The sequence below is a fragment of the Erithacus rubecula genome (assembly GCF_903797595.1).
Source record: "Erithacus rubecula genome assembly, contig: SUPER_Z_unloc_2, whole genome shotgun sequence".
NCBI classification, from domain to species: Eukaryota; Metazoa; Chordata; class Aves; order Passeriformes; family Muscicapidae; genus Erithacus; species Erithacus rubecula.
The window spans coordinates 234,525-249,890 of record NW_027635860.1 but is presented as its reverse complement, the minus strand read 5'-3'; the positions used below and the strand labels follow the sequence as shown (position 1 = coordinate 249,890).

At 45.3% G+C, this 15,366-nt stretch overlaps 1 protein-coding gene and 1 pseudogene across 2 annotated transcripts; both read right to left on the bottom strand.

Moving 5' to 3' along the window:
- Positions 1-3,297: 3,297 nt before the first annotated feature.
- On the bottom strand, positions 3,298-4,236 carry LOC306814750 (olfactory receptor 10C1-like; annotated as a pseudogene). The gene has a single exon. The product of its transcript is annotated as an olfactory receptor 10C1-like (transcript).
- Positions 4,237-8,997: 4,761 nt separating this feature from the next.
- LOC306814749 (ubiquitin carboxyl-terminal hydrolase 17-like protein 6) lies at positions 8,998-14,922 on the bottom strand (the record flags this gene model as incomplete). The annotated part of the gene is made up of 12 exons (XM_079331128.1): positions 14,865-14,922; positions 14,085-14,285; positions 13,527-13,637; positions 13,352-13,454; positions 13,140-13,207; positions 12,925-12,995; positions 12,295-12,377; positions 11,945-12,056; positions 11,481-11,621; positions 11,189-11,289; positions 10,317-10,455; positions 8,998-9,381 (listed from the first exon to the last, which is right to left on the bottom strand). Exons 1-12 carry the CDS (start codon positions 14,887-14,889, stop codon positions 8,998-9,000), a joined length of 1,539 nt encoding a protein of 512 aa, XP_079187254.1. The 5' UTR covers positions 14,890-14,922.
- Positions 14,923-15,366: the final 444 nt, after the last annotated feature.

The window sequence follows — 15,366 nt, the reverse complement described above, 5'->3', positions numbered from 1 at the left end:
TACACACATATAGTATAGTTTTAGACATAATTGCTGTGTCATACGGTTGCTTTCTGACTTGTTAAAATGAACTGGAGTAAGTGCATACGGTATAAAAGTATAAAAAGTCATATAACATTTGCTTACTACAAAAAAAGTAGTAGTATAGGGGTGAACATAAAGGGGAAACCAGCTCAAGTCAGAAGTTTCAGCAGTGTGCCCTGTGTGTGCATGGAAATGTCTGTTAGAAGGTGGGTGCTCATTTATTAAACTGCTAATTCTGTCAAGTGACTTCTTATACAAATTCCCACAGGAGGAGGTTGCTCTAGGAAGTGTGGATGGTTTGTGAAGGCTGTGGTTTCAAGGAGCTGATTTTTCATCCTGAAAAGGGGGTTAGGATGTCCATGGTGCAGTGTGGCTCTGAGATCTGCGACTCCTCTGCATGCCCTGGTGTCACTCACAATACTTCTGCCACATCTCCTGAAGACTGTCACAATATTCCTACTTTTGCTGCTGCCCCCTCACCAAGCAGTGGCCCTCCTTATTGTCCTGGAGATGCCACAGAAGCAGAAGGTAAAAGAGCAAAAATGAGGTAGGTGTTTTGGGAGGAGTTGTTTGCTATTTCTGAGCCCCATACAACTGCAGCTCCTGAGCAGCAGCTGTGTCAGGGATGCCCTGAGCTCAGTCTGACAGAAATAAAGGCCAACAGCAGAGAGAAATAGCAAAAAGGAGCAAAGAGTGACACTGGAAATTCCTGCTAGGAAGGTCTGACTGTTGACTAAAATGTTTTATTCTCTAGTTTCTCACTCTTTCTTTCTTCAGCCAACAACAGAAGTTAGCATGGTGTCCTGGTTTTGGCTGGGATAGAGTTAGTTTTCTGCATGGCAGCTGGACAGCTAATGAAGAGCTGATGGAGTGGGAATGCTCCAAATGAGAAATAAACCCAATATTTTTAAAAAGCCCCAGAGTCAACATACTGGAAGCTGTAGGTAGATATGTTGCCCAAATGTCTGCACCCAGATGCAGCTGCTTTGTCCCTTCCAGTCTGGTCAAGATAGATGAGAAAACATCAAAGATTCTAATTTTGGGTTTAGCATAAGGATAGTATTGACAGCAACAATTCCAACATCAGTGTGTTAAGCTGTGCTTACCCTAAGTCAAGGAGTTTTCAGTTTCCCGTGCTCTGCCAGCGAGCAGGTGCACAAAGGAAGCTGGGAGGGAGCAGGGCCAGGAGAGGTGACCAGAAATGGCCAAAGGCACAATCTGTGCACTGGATGTCATGCTCACTGTATAAAGGATGGGAGGTGGCAGGAGCCATGGATTTGTTGGTAAGGGATAGGCTGCACATCAGCCAGTGGGTCTGAGCAATCCTATTGTGTGTCAGTTGTTTCTCCTGGGTCATACTTCTCTCTCGCTTTTTAATAATAAAAATACTTTATTTTCTTTCAATTTTTAAACTGTTCTTATAGTGGTCTGTGGAGCTTGCTTTTTTCCTTGGATTCTTCTCCCACAGGGGAGTGGGAGGCATGTGGTGTGCACTCACATACTCACAATGGCTGTGTAGTACTTGGTTGCCAGCTGGGGTTGGACCAAGACACACACCTTATTATCATGCCTTTGGAGCTTTGAGCCTATAAGCTCATTTAGGAAGGCACTTTGCATTTACTCCAAGAGGGACTCAGAAGTGGTTTTCTTCACCATACAACTGCAAAACTCAGTTGCAGGAAGAATAATGTTCCTCACAACGTTGTCTGTGGGTTGGCTGAATTATGTGTAATGGCAAAGCAGTTTCCAGTTGTGGATAAAAGTGACCATCAGGCTGTACGTGTGCTAGAGACCATGGAACAGGTTGGACATGAGCCTGAGTAAATTGAATGTTTAGAATAATTTTACATGTCCAGGAGTTCTGTACCTGCCATACAAGGGCCATCCCAAAATAATGACTCCTCCAGCAGTTGTGGCTCCCAGTTGTATGTCAGAAGTGTCATTCCTAATTATTAGAAATCTGTGCTCAAAATCACTTGATGGATGCCAAAACCATCGTTCATAGAATAATAAGGCAAAGGTGAAATAAATTGTTCCTGAATAACAGAATTTCCAAATTTTTCTTAAAATCTCTATTTGTCCAACCTTGAACAATTACCACTGAATGGCTGCTCCATTTCTTTGGTACAGTGAAAGTAAAGATACAATTAAAACATCAATCCTGCCCTCCAGTATAAGAAAAAAATTGAACATCCCCTCAGTATAAATCCTTCAAGTCATATGGTACATTATTTTCTGCTAACATCAACAGTGATAGAAAATATGTCTCAAATATGCCTTTATATTAAAATATAAAATAGATTTTATAATATAAATACCATCAGATATGATATTTGAAAAGATGATTAATGAAATCCCTTATTGATGGCTCATTTTCTTTTTATAATTACTACTCAAAAACATTATACATTTTTCTGTTGTAATTAATTTTTTTTGTATTAAATAAGATGTAATTAAAAACAAATATGTCAAGCCTCTGCAAAGCATTATACCTTGTAATTTTTCTGTGGAATCACAAACTCCCAAGATAAAAATTCATATGACATCAAATTAAGAACACTCTACTTTTATGATATTTATATTTACAATTATTTCCAGGAATGAAGGATTAATTTAAGGAGCAATTAATGTCCTTAGCTTTCCAATGTCATTTATGTTTTGAGGATTTAATATTAAGAATTTTACTAACAGTTCCAGAGTATTACAGTAGTTAGATGCCTACACCTGGTCTAACATATTGAAAACAATGACTCCAAAAAGAAGTATCTTTGAGGCAGTGAGACAGGAATGCAATTTTGCATTTTACCTTTTTTTTTCCCAATAACAATCTTAGTAAAAATCTGTAGTCAATAATTTCCTGGGCTCCACAATATAGCCTGAATTATGTCCTCTCCTTTCCCCAAAGAAATTTACTAAACATTTTCAGGAAATAAATGCAACCAGATGAAAACTTACTCTTCTCAGTTCTTTTGGTAAAATCTCCTGAATGTTATTCTTTTGTTCAAAAAAAGTAATTTTAAAATCTTTGAAAAATAGCAAGAAAAAGGAAGAAGTTTATTTATATAAGAATTTCCGAAGTATGTGGAAGAAATTTCCTGCCAAAATTTGAACATAACTTCTAACACTCCCTCTTACAGCTGAAAATCTCCACTCTTCTTCCTCCTTACACCCCAAAAGTGTATCAGGAGTGTATCTGGAAACTAATTTTACTGAACAAGAATTTAGAGTGAAAAATTTCACCACAAACCCCTGAAACAACCCAAATATTCTATTTCATTTCCACACTAACTTAGATTTTCTCCATTTTTCCTTCAGGGCTCTTTTCACCTCCTTATTCCTCAAGCTATAAATGATGGGATTCAATAAAGGAGTGGCCAGAGAATAAGAAAGGGAGAGGAATTTATCCACAGCTGCACAGTAGCTGTATTTTGGCCGCAGGTACATGGAGCCTGCAGTGCCATGAAAAAGAGTCACAAGCAAGAGGTGTGAGGAGCAAGTGGAAAACGCCTTCTCCTGGCTCTCAGCTGATGGCACGTGATGAATTGTGGAAATGATATGAATAGACGAATAAATGATCATCAAGAAAGGGCTCAGAATGGCAAAGACAGCCACCACAATGACCTGGATTTCACTTGGGAAAGTGCTGCCACAGAGCAGGTCCAGGAGAGGCTGAATCTCACACAAGAAGTGGTCGATGGCAGAACCACACCAGGGTGAACTGAAGGTGATCAGGGTGTGAACTAAACCCACAGCAGTTGCACAAATGTAAGATCCAGCAACCAGGCTTCTGCAGAGCCTGCTGCTCATGATAATTGTGTCATGCAAGGGGTAGCAAATTGCAAACTAATGATCAAGGCACATGGCAGCCAAAAGAAAACACTCGGCAACTCCAAAGAAAAGGAAGAAAAACATTAGCATTGCACATCTTGTCTTGGAAATACTTACTGTTCCCACCATCAGGTTCTCGAGAATAGCTGGCATAATGACTGACAAACAGCAGATATCCAAACAGGACAGCTGAGTGAGGAAGGAATACATCAGGGTATGGAGGCTGTTATCACTCTTTACTATGAAAGCTGTCACTGTGTTAGCCATCAAGGTGAGGATATAAAGAGACAATAAAGCTACAAAGAGCAAAGGGTGCAGATGAGAGATTCCAGAAAAACCCAGGAGTCTGAATTCACTCAATCCACTGAGGTTCCCAAGGATCATCTTTCTCTGGTGCCTTGTAGAGAGAGCTCTCTTTGTTTTAGTGTTCAGCAGCTGATGAAGCTGCAAACAGCCAGGCAAATCTGCAGTCAGAATACAACTGCCTGCTTGAACAGACAAAAGGATGAGTAGAATTTAGAAACTATACAGATTTTGGAAAGATCTTCTGAACAGATGATAAGAATTTCTAAGAAAATAAGGCAGTCTTATGCATTAATTTCTGTCTCTATTTTTGACTGATTCTTCTTTCATAGCATTGCCTTCAAAGTTTGCATATTCACTACTGTCTTCATATGCTCAGCTATCTACCACTTTGATCCTGTAGAAAAAGAAAAGGTATTAGGGTTATTAGGCAGATATCTTTTTTTGGACTAATCAGTTCAAGTCTCAAAAATCATCAGTAGCAATATTTGAATATAACGAAGGTAATTTCTCTGTTACTTGTTGTGAAGTGTGGTAGAAGAAGAGGAAAGGAATAAAAAACCCCACTAAATGATGAGGTCTCCAGAAAAGCTTTCAACTCTTGAGCACTCTGTAGTGAAGCAGAAGAGAGGCTTTTTCCACAGCTCTTTATACTATATATAGATATTTGTGAAGTCCACAGACTGGCTAGTGCTGATTGGAGCAATAAGGATTAGTTGTGAGGGGCTGGATAAATATGATGCATGTGTATGAGCTGACTCACAGCCACCTCTAGTTTTACATAACTTGGAAAGCATTAAAACCCAGATATCCTACAGAAATATCAACATCTGGTTTTACTTTGCAGTAATTACTATCACTCCATAATGCAGCCAAATTAATGGCAGAGTTGCCACACAGCCTTACCATGCTTATACTCTCTGAAAGAAAATTGAAGGTGTAGTAAAGATCAGCCTATGAAGGAAATGGATTATTGGAATAGAAGATCAATTGCAAGACTTTTTTGTATTCTTGAAAAAAACTGCTACACCTGAAACATGGCTGGGACAAATGTTATTTTCTGGGCACAATCCACATTCTTTAGTACTTTTTGCATGCTACTGTGGGGAATTTGTGGGATTATCTGTGTTCACCAGGTAATTATTTCCTGGAATGGACCCCATCCAGGGAATGATAGCCTGAACTCAGCTATTAAACTGTGGTTTAGGGTTATTATTCAAATCTCTCTGTCATCCGTGTGTGTGTGGGGGGTGTATTTTTTGAGATGTCACCAGAGTTTTACCTTCCTATTAAAATGACCCCATAGTGATTTTAGAGAAAACATTTACTCAAATGTAAATGAGCTCTGAGAAATGATTTAAACATGCAAATGGATTTTCAGGAATTTTAGCATATATGTATGAATTTCAGGAATTGTAATGAATCTGTGCAAGTTACAGGATTGAAACCAGTCTGTTAGCTAGCTGTGGTGTGTGCAACTGGAGGATATTCCCTGCTGAAATAAAGTAATGCCACTTCCTAATACTAAAATCACAGTGTTAAAGGGTTTTATTCCTGACTTTCAGTGGCAAAAGCACAATTCTGAAATCTGTTGTGGTGGTGCTCTGCAGAACTGGAGTCCACTGACTGTGTGCCCACTTCACTTTGGGGTTTTTCCATCATTTTATTCTGCTTGTTGCATGAGAACATTCCTTAATGCTACCTAGAGTGAAGATAAATTATTTTCCCTGTTGATGTCCAGATCATCAGAATTAAAACTTAGTTGGCCTTGATCTATGTCCTGGGATTTTTAGGCACTCTGAGATTTGAAGGGTGCTTTTTATGATACCATGAAGAAGAATGCAGACTCTAGGTTTTGCTGAGGTGCTGTTAATCCTCCTTGGCTTCATGATCCTCTGCTGCCAGATACTTGCCTTGCTTCTGCTGCCGTGTATTGCAGTCTGCTGAAACACTCCCACTTTAAACCACATTGTATCTGTAGCCATATTTCATTTCTGGGTCACAGCATCAAGGCGACTCTGCTGTAGAGGAACTCAAGGAAAAGGAGTGTGCATTGATGCAGTCCCCACATGTACTTTGGGATAAAGTTGCCCCAAAAGGGCATCCTTGCCCACAAATTAACATGGAGGTTCCCCTACTTCTTCTTCCTAAGATTTGTCATTAATAAGAAAGATTAAAAGAAATGAACAAGAACACCAACAAATCCCAATCCAACCAAGCAACCAAAAATCAGACACTTGCTTTGCCACATCTGCTGCAGAAAGCAAGGATTTAGCATTCAAATTAATTCTTTGGATAAGATTTATTTGAGAGATGAGCCCACCAAGGGGTCAGATCATCTTTCACAGCACAGAGCAACTCACTCAATGTTATCCACCACCAGGAGATATTCCCATTGTGTTTAGGGGAAGGCTCAATAAACAAGGGGAGGCACAGGCGTTGGTCTTCATTTCCTTTTATGAAAGCCTAGTCAAATTTTGTGATGTACGGTGATGCTTCTCCCTGCAGCCCATCCCTGCCTTTACCACTGTTTTGAGTACTACCTACCCACCCCTTCCATTGTAGCAAAAAGAAAATCCCTTTTCCCCTTCTCTTCATCAGACCATAGAATATCTCATGTGCGAATGGACCCATAATACTCATCCGGTCCAGCTCCCTGCAAAAGTTATCAGTGAGTGGAGAAGAGGCACACTCCAGACAAAGTTTGTTAGAGAAGCACTCCTGTCAAATCAGCAGCTACAGGAAGGACACTATTGTTTTCTAAACTCCTCAGAGAGGACTTTGGATGCAGCTGCACCCCATCCCAGCCCCAGACTCCTCAACAGTTTATGTCCAAAGGGTTACAGAGGTGTAACACAGCCTGTATACAACTTTGTCCCATGGGATTAAAGAGGGCAAGCCAAATATAAAAAGAAGTATTCATTGAAATTGATTGCAACCATTAGGCTAAATAACTTGATCAGAATTATTTGCTACATAGCATAGGCAGCCTAACTAACATAACACAGCATAACTAGGACACTAACACAGCATAACTAACTACCAGTTATGTTATAGTACAGTGCACTATTTTTGGACCAAGTGAGAAGCAATTCTATTAATCAAACAAAACAATTAAGGAGAGAATGATGTCACCCATGCAACAAGCATGAGCAAAGCTGTTTTGCTCAGTCTTGGGAAGTGACGTTAAAGGGCTTCTCTGCTCAAGGGAGGGATCCTCACACACCTTAGGGAGGGATGCTGGAACTTCTTGTCACACAAAAGTGGGACTGCCCTTCTATAGCATAACCTCTGATACATTTTGAGATTATGTTTTGTCAGCTTTATTCAGCAAGTATGCTTTGCTGCTGAAAAAGGTGTTAGCAAGTCTTTGCTTTCTTCCATGTGACACTTCTGACTCTCACTTCCATGTGAAGGCCTGGAGATCCTTGCTGCTGTTGTTGCTGCCCCCACATCAGAGAGTATCTGTCTACATGTCCTTGTGGTGTTGGAAATTACGTAATTCTACTGATATCTTTTCTAATTCATTGTTTTAATTAATCAGAAGCAGTGTCATTTTCCACTATGTCACATGCCACTGTAGCCAACACTTAGCAAGGCTTGACATGAGCTGCAGTGGGAGCACAGCTTGGGAAAATCCCTGAAGATTTAATTTTTGCTAAAATATCTGTCATTAACCTTATGCTTCAATGGTCCAAGACCCGAAGCTGGACAAAAGGAATGCACAATTTATGAACCACAAGGCCATTGTGCACAACCCTGAGATAAAGAGGGAACTAACAAAGATAATTCAGCAATTGCACTGTAATGCCATTGTCCTGAATCCAGCTAGGGTAGAGATAATTTCTGAATTTCACTAGCTGTTACACTGCTGTATTCTGGATTCTGAATGAGTATGATGTCGATAGTACACTGAATTTTGGAGTTTTGCTAAGTCACGTTTATCCTGAGTCAAGGACTTCTGTGTCCTCATCTTGTGCTCTGCCAGTGAAGAGGTTCACAAAAGAAAGTGGCAGAGAGCAGAGCTGAGACAGGTGACCTGAACTGCCCAGAGGGACATCCAGAGCACAGAGCATCATGCCTGGAATATAAAGTGGGAGGAGCTGCCCAGAAGAGCACTGGAATAAAGTAATGTCTGCTTTCTGATACTAAAAGTCACATTAGAGAGCTTAATGTATCCGGATGTTTTCAGTGACAGTGGGGGTGTGATAGTTGGGTCCAGCTGGTCTCAGCATTCTTGAACACCACAAACAGGAGCCCCTCCTTGCTTGAGCCATTCCTGTAAGGTGCAGACAGGACCCAGCTGGAGCTGCTGCGTCCCTGCTCGGGCAGAGCATCCTGCCCCAGCTGGCACAGCTCCCTGAGCACTGGGAGGTTGACAGTCCATCACTTGACACTGCAAAAGCCCCACTCTTCAAGAGGACAGACTTGTAACCTCCCCTTCTCAGAGCTCGAGAGGCTGGAGATTGCTCCCTTGAGTGGGGCCACCCAGCAAGGTTTCACCTTGAGACTGACAAAAAGGGCCATGGGCAAGGGTCAGTAATATCAATTTCTACTTAACATTTATTTTTCCAGCTTTACTAGAAAAATTGCTTCTATCTTGCTTTCAACAACTGACCTCTATTACTAGCAACTATCTACACTATGGAATAAAGAATTCTAATTAAACCCTATCAGTCTACACTGCCTATGTAAACAAATTGTTCGCTAATCCTTGTGGAGGCGTGGAGAGCACAAGGACACATTTGCTAAAAAGCGCTGTGCTAATCTGCCATTCTGCTTCAGGCAGGGCCATAATCTGACAGCAGCACTCCCAGAGAGCTGGAGGGCCCCGGCACTGCACTATGGGCAGGGGTTTGGGCAACTTGGGGCATTGGTTGCCAGCCTCCTCCTCTTCCTGGCAGAGGGCTCGTGGTCCGTGCGCTGCTCAGAGCGGCTCTGGAGGTTGTAGCCGCCCTGCAGGGACGCGCTCGTGTCCCTCTGCCTCAGCAGGGCCTGCTCCTGAGCAGCCCCGGGGCCAGCAGCACACTGCAAGCTCCTCTTGGAAGGTCTGGAAGCTGCACCATCCCTGGGAGGGGGGGCACAGCTTGGAGGGCTCCTTCTCCTCCCTGCACAGTGCTCAGTGCCCGTGGTGTCCCCAGAGCGGCCGCGGCCTTCCCTGCCCCGCAGCCGGGATCTGCTCCGGGCCCGCTGCCTGCCAGGGCCTTCCATGTGCAGCGCCAGGTCCTGGAAAGAGAGCTATGGAGAGTTCCTGCCCTTCTCTCCTCAAAGGGCCACAGTGAGTGGGGAACCCCCAGAGATCCGGGAGGGGACATTTCAGGGCCTCCCAAAGGCTCTTCTGGAGGTTGCCAAGGCCAAAGGGCCAAACTGGCACGAATGGGGTGGATCCAGTGTAAGGGTCGGTGTGAAGTTTCCCTGATCTGCCTCACAACCGTCCAAGCTCAGGGACTGACACCCTGGGACCCCACCAGTGGCTCTGGACAGGAGATGTGGCCTGGCTGAGGGGGATGCTTGCCCAGGGACTCTTCTGCAGCTGGGTGCTGTACTATCGTGGTGCCTTCAAGCAGCTCCACGGATAACAGCACCCTGTTTCTGCACCTGCTTCTCAGAGCAATGGTCTTTGCACACAATAGTCCATCAATCTCCCCCCTTTTGGCCAGAGGCCACTTGCTTTGGAAAACTATTATCAAAAGTGACTTTCCTGGAGAGATTTTGAGATCTCCCCTCAGAACACACATCCATTGGCAGGACCACGAGGACGTTTGTGTCTATAGGTTGATCACGAGGACACGTCACATCTGTTGGTAGCTATTCCCCATTCCCCTTTTACTCTCTGCCTCTTTACATTGTTTCCTTTATATATGTCCCCTCTAGCGCAACAACTGAGTCATTGGCACTCAATAAAGTGGGTTGTTGTTGCTGTTGAATAAAACTTTAGTCCCTTGCTGTTTGTCTTTTGCAGCCTGAGGTTAAAGGAAGCACTATGATCCCTGCTTGTGCTGAGCGGATGGTGACAGCCCAGCTGGGATGCTTGGAGGGGAAGCAGCACTGTGGCTGTGAAGAGTGCTGCTGAAGGCTGGGAGGGGAAAAGGAGAAATGCTGAGATCCTACAAAGAGATCCACTGCCTTTCTGGTGCCCTGACCCTCCTCCCCAGAGTTACCTCTGTGCTGCCAGGCAAACCCTGTGGGCCGACAGAAGCCGCCTGCTTGCTGCTGGCTGCCCTCTGAGGAAGGAAGGAAGGGGCACGTGGTGGTGCCAGCGAGGAAGAAGCCCTTTCTCCAATCTTCACATCCGAACATCTGGTGAAAAAAAGACTCATCTCACTTTAGGGCTGTTGTTGCAGCCTTCTCTGTGGTTCAGTCATTTTCTTGGAGAGGTTTCTATGACAGAGAGAAGACTCCACCAAGGCCACTAATGGAAATATCAGCAAGAGTCTTCCCACTCAGTCTACTCCTGTCCCAGCAAAACCTCATCTTGATACCTTCTACAACCTCCATTTCATAAATTCACAGACTTGTTTGGATGACAAGGGATCTTAAAGCTCATTTTGTGCCACCCCCTGTCATGGGCAAAAGTACCTTACAATAGACTAGGTGTCTCCAAGCCCTATCCAACCTGGCCTTGAACACTTCCAGGGATGGGGCACCCGCAGCTTCTTTGGGCAGCCTGTTCCATTGTATCACCACCTTCACACTGAAGCATTTCTTCCTAATATCCTCTGTAAACCTGCCCTGGGTCAGCTGGAAACTGATACCCTTCATCCTGTGCAACCCTCCCTGATAAAGTGTCCCTCCCCATCTTTCCCCTTAAGTTCTCTCGCTCTTCTCTACAAAAGTCCAGCATCAGAGAGCAGGCAAGGAGCTGCTACATCAGGGCAGCAGCCTGAAGGACAGACATGGGGACAGACAGGTTCCACAGCACTGAATGAAGCAGGTAGTAAGTGCATTTAGAGGGAAAAACACTCTGGAAAAGCAAAACAGTTAACAGGGAAAAGGAAACATCTTCTGAGCACATCTGGATGCTGGTTATTACCTGGCGTAGAACAGCAGGTAGGCTTGCTGCTTGAGAGCTGTGTCAAGGCAACGGAGCTCCACAGACTTATCATCCATCTTGTACCACAGCCCGTTGCTGGCCTGTGGAAAAAAGGCAAGGATCTCTGCTTCTCTCCAAAACAACTACCTAACAAAGATCATGTCCAGTCCAGCCCCCAAGGAGACCTGCTGCCACAAAACCCTGGCTGTCAGTAACACTGACAGGAAAGTTTCTCTTCCCCACACACATTTTCCCCATTGGGAAGGAAGGAAGGAAGGAAGTTGCTGACTACCTTTGTGTAGCAGAAATAGTGTCCTCCTTGGCAGGTGAGCCCACTGTGCACCAGGACAGCATACAAGGAGTAAAGGAGGGGTTCTCCCTCTGCCTGGGACATGTAGGAGCGAAGATCCAGGTACTCGGGGTACTCCACATCCTGCAGAGACACCAGCAGGGCTCAGAAGTGAGCCTGACCTGTGGCACAGAACAGCCTGCCACCTCCAGGGGCCACAGGGCTGTAAATACATCTTTGGGCCTCGGGAACAGCTGGTTTTTCATAGAGCAACATGTCATGGTTTGGGTGACAGGAAACTGTTCTTACCCAAAGCAGCTCTGTTGGAGAAAAGCGCTTGTCTCTCTTCCCAAGGGAATTCTTCCCTCCCCACAAGGGAAAACGACCAACCCAACACAAGTGGCTTGTGACAAGCTTTAGGAAATGTGCTGCAGGAAGAGAAAGCTGCACACCAGCTGTGTACAAACCTTGCGGATCTTGCCACCGGTGAAACAGTCAAACCTTTTCAGACACACTGTGAGAACCTTGGGTGCACAGTGGACTGTGAACCTCTTGGAGGCGGCAACGTTCTTCTTACACCTTGAAACCAAGCACAGAACCAGTGCTGAAGTGCACCCAATCCTCCCCCAAGGTGGCCAGGCAAGCTGTCCAGACTCACACAGCTTTTGCTATTCTAAGGCTATTCACTGCCATGTTTTACAAAAGCTGCATCTCCTCTGTGTGGAGTAAATCTCCACGAGAAGATGACTTCTGCTCAATGACATGCAGCCCCCTCACACAGGATCTCCTGTCAAGATGTTCTTAGGAATCATCTTACGTGCTGCATTTATAGCAGTTTTCACCGTCCAGGTGCTCGGGTCTCACAAAGTCCTCCAGAGCTGCCGTGAGGGACGAGGCTGCCTGGAGGAGTGAGAAATGAGCACACTGAGCTGCAGGAAATCTCCTCAGCCAAACTGCTCCCTGGAGCTGACAAGAAAAGCCCTGTAGCTGATGCTGAACAGAGCCACCATGAACCTGTCCAGAAGGAGGCAGGAACAGAGTGTGATGCTGAACATTCCCCTGTGTCCCAGAGGCCCCTGGAGCCACCAAGAGCTCCCTCCCTGTAGCACCACTCAGTTCAACTCATGACAGTGTGCAGGACCATCAGTGGTGCAAACAACTCAACCCATCAGCCTGGGAGCCACACAGGCGCTGGGGGAGGACAAAGGGAAGAAGGATGAGGGTAGATGAAGGGTGCAGAGAGGATAATGCTGCTTGTCCAGCTTAAAAACAGCACCTGCAGAGAGACCAGTGTCACAGCCTCTGCAGGAGGACACCATCCATTCCCTTGCCACCCACCACCAAGATCTCCTGTGCTCACAGTACACATTTTTAAGACAAATGTGTTGACTCTGGAAAGCTGCAGGAGCCTTGGGATGTCTTGAAGCACAAGTGCAAATCTTCTTACTTTGATATCCAAAGGGATATCCAGGAAGGCCTCGTAGGAGTCAGAAATGGCTTTGCAGCTGAAGCAGGTGACTGGAAGGAAAAATGCAAATGCTGAGCAATGGGAAGCTGACTGGCATTGCCCATTTCCACACTGTACCTGTCCCAGCAGTCCCAGGAAGAACTGTCAGCAGGGCACAGGAAATGGCAAAGAGAGTAAGAGTTGTGGAAATGTACCTCTGGATCTCAGAAAGCCTCCAAATATTTGAGAGACAAGGGTAGTGGATTGAGATGAGAGGTCCAAGCTGGAAAGAAGTGGTAAGACAGATCATTATCTCCTGCAAGAGTTTTGCTTGGCCTGAAAGGCCAGGGTTTAGCTTTCCCTTGATGGGAGCACACCGAGCAGCCCAAAGGCTCCGGGCTTTGGAGGGTGATTTGCTTGTGCTTACTCGCTGCCTGCACTCAGACAAGCTCTCTGCATGGCATTGAGAGTACAGGACAAGAAGTCGTGGGCATCTTCCTCCCTGCCAAGCTGAAAGTGTTCTCCTATGCCTAAGAAAGAAGCTTGTAGTTCTGTCATACAGGAAGGGAAGAAAACCTGTCCAAGCACCTGGCATGACTTACGTCTGAAAACCTTGAGGACAGCCAAAGGCACGATGGCACTGACAGGGGAATGCAGGACCTTGTTCACGTGTGCTTCCATGATGCACATCATGCAGAAACCCTGCTGGTGACCTGGAGAGGGACACAGGAAGGTCCTTAGGTTAGCAAAACATCCACAGCAGTGGGAAACTCCTCCTCTTCCACTCCAGTGCAATACTCCACTCTTCCCAACGTCCAAGTGATCCCAGGGCATTTTAGTGTGCAGAAAATGTTCTTGGAAGGATGCTAAGCCCACAGTTTTCTGTGCAATTAGCCAAGAGGCTTTGACTTGGAATAAAGGAATAAAGGAATGAAGGGAAAAAAGGAAATAAAGGAAAAAAGGAAAAAAGACCCTGAGGTAGAAAGAAGTGCTTTCACGAAGGGTATGACAGCTGGGTAGGACAATTGGCTTCTAGGCTCGAGTGTTTAAAGAACATAAACTCATAGGGCTGACAATGGGGCTGTTCTCCTAAATTGCAGGATCTGGGAATCTTTGGGACTCAGTTAAGAGATGTTCAGGATGTTCCTAAAAGCACTCACAGGCCTGGCTGTGCTCTCGGGACAGCAGGTAGTTGGCCAGTGGCGGGGTGTAGGTCAGGCACTGCAGGACAGCGTTGAGGAAGCAGGTGTTGCCCACATTGACGAGCCCTGCTCCAGCACTCTGTCTCTGCTGCCACACCATGCAAATCTTCTCCGGTGGGAAGAGGATCGTTTTTGGAGGATCCATTCCCTCGGCAATGACTGCAGAGAAATTCCATTTGGAAAGAGATGAGACAAGAAACTAAAGCATCTTTAAACCTGCAGTTTTCTACACAAGCAGTCAGGACAACCAGCTTGAACCTTGAGCTCAGTATCAGGGGAAGCCTAGCACTGCCATTGAAATTCATTGGTTTGGAAAAGTCTGTTCCCCTGCTTACTTTGCAGTGTCAAACAAAGTCCAGCTCTGATTTCTGGGCCTCAGGGTACCTTCCTTTCTCACCAGAGCTCTAGACTGGATTCTCAGGTCAAGCTTTCCCTGATTGTAACTGATTACAACTTATTGAAAACAAGCAAGTACTGAACACAAAAGTTAATTCAGGGATGTCAGACCTCTCTATGAGCATTGATGTTTCAAAGTCTTGTACACAGTGACAAAGGAGAGACAAAAGGTGTTTTCCTGTGACTAGTCATAAACACTTGGGTCAGGCTGGCTGCTCTCAGCAAACATCCCAGAGCTCACTCTAGGCTGTGAGCACATCATTCTGGGATCTGAGCACCAGTCATGTCAGCTGTCGGTGGGGAGTCGCAAAGTCCAAACCTGCCAGTGAAGCTGTTACTCACAGGAATTGTTCCCTGTTGTGGCCATGGCCTCTCTGAGGAACAGAGGGCACAGCTCTGGATGATGGTCCAGAAAGAGGACAGTGTCAATCCCCTCACCTGATTGCAAAGAAATTTCTGTAGCTCAGCAAAAGAATAAAAATTCCACATAAATACAACCTAGAGAAAGAACAGGCTTTGCCATCAAGAGTTTCAGTGGTGCTTGTACCAGCAGCTGAACTGCAGATTCACACCTTTGTGATGGGTGACAGAGCCCCAGGAGGTTCAAAGGTCCTGAAGTGCTCCAGTGCAAGTCACCTTCTCTGAACAGTCTGTGCTGCTGCTGTCACAGCATCAACAGCAGAGCTCTCTGGCTTCCCCCTCCTCTGCAGGAGTGACCAGCATTCAGCCACTAACTTAACTACTGCCTTTGCTGCTCTCCTTTTTCTGTCTCACTCCCTCGTGCAGCAGCCAAGGTGGGCTTTTGCCACTCTGGGCTGAGCCCGGCCCCTCAGACTGCAGTCAC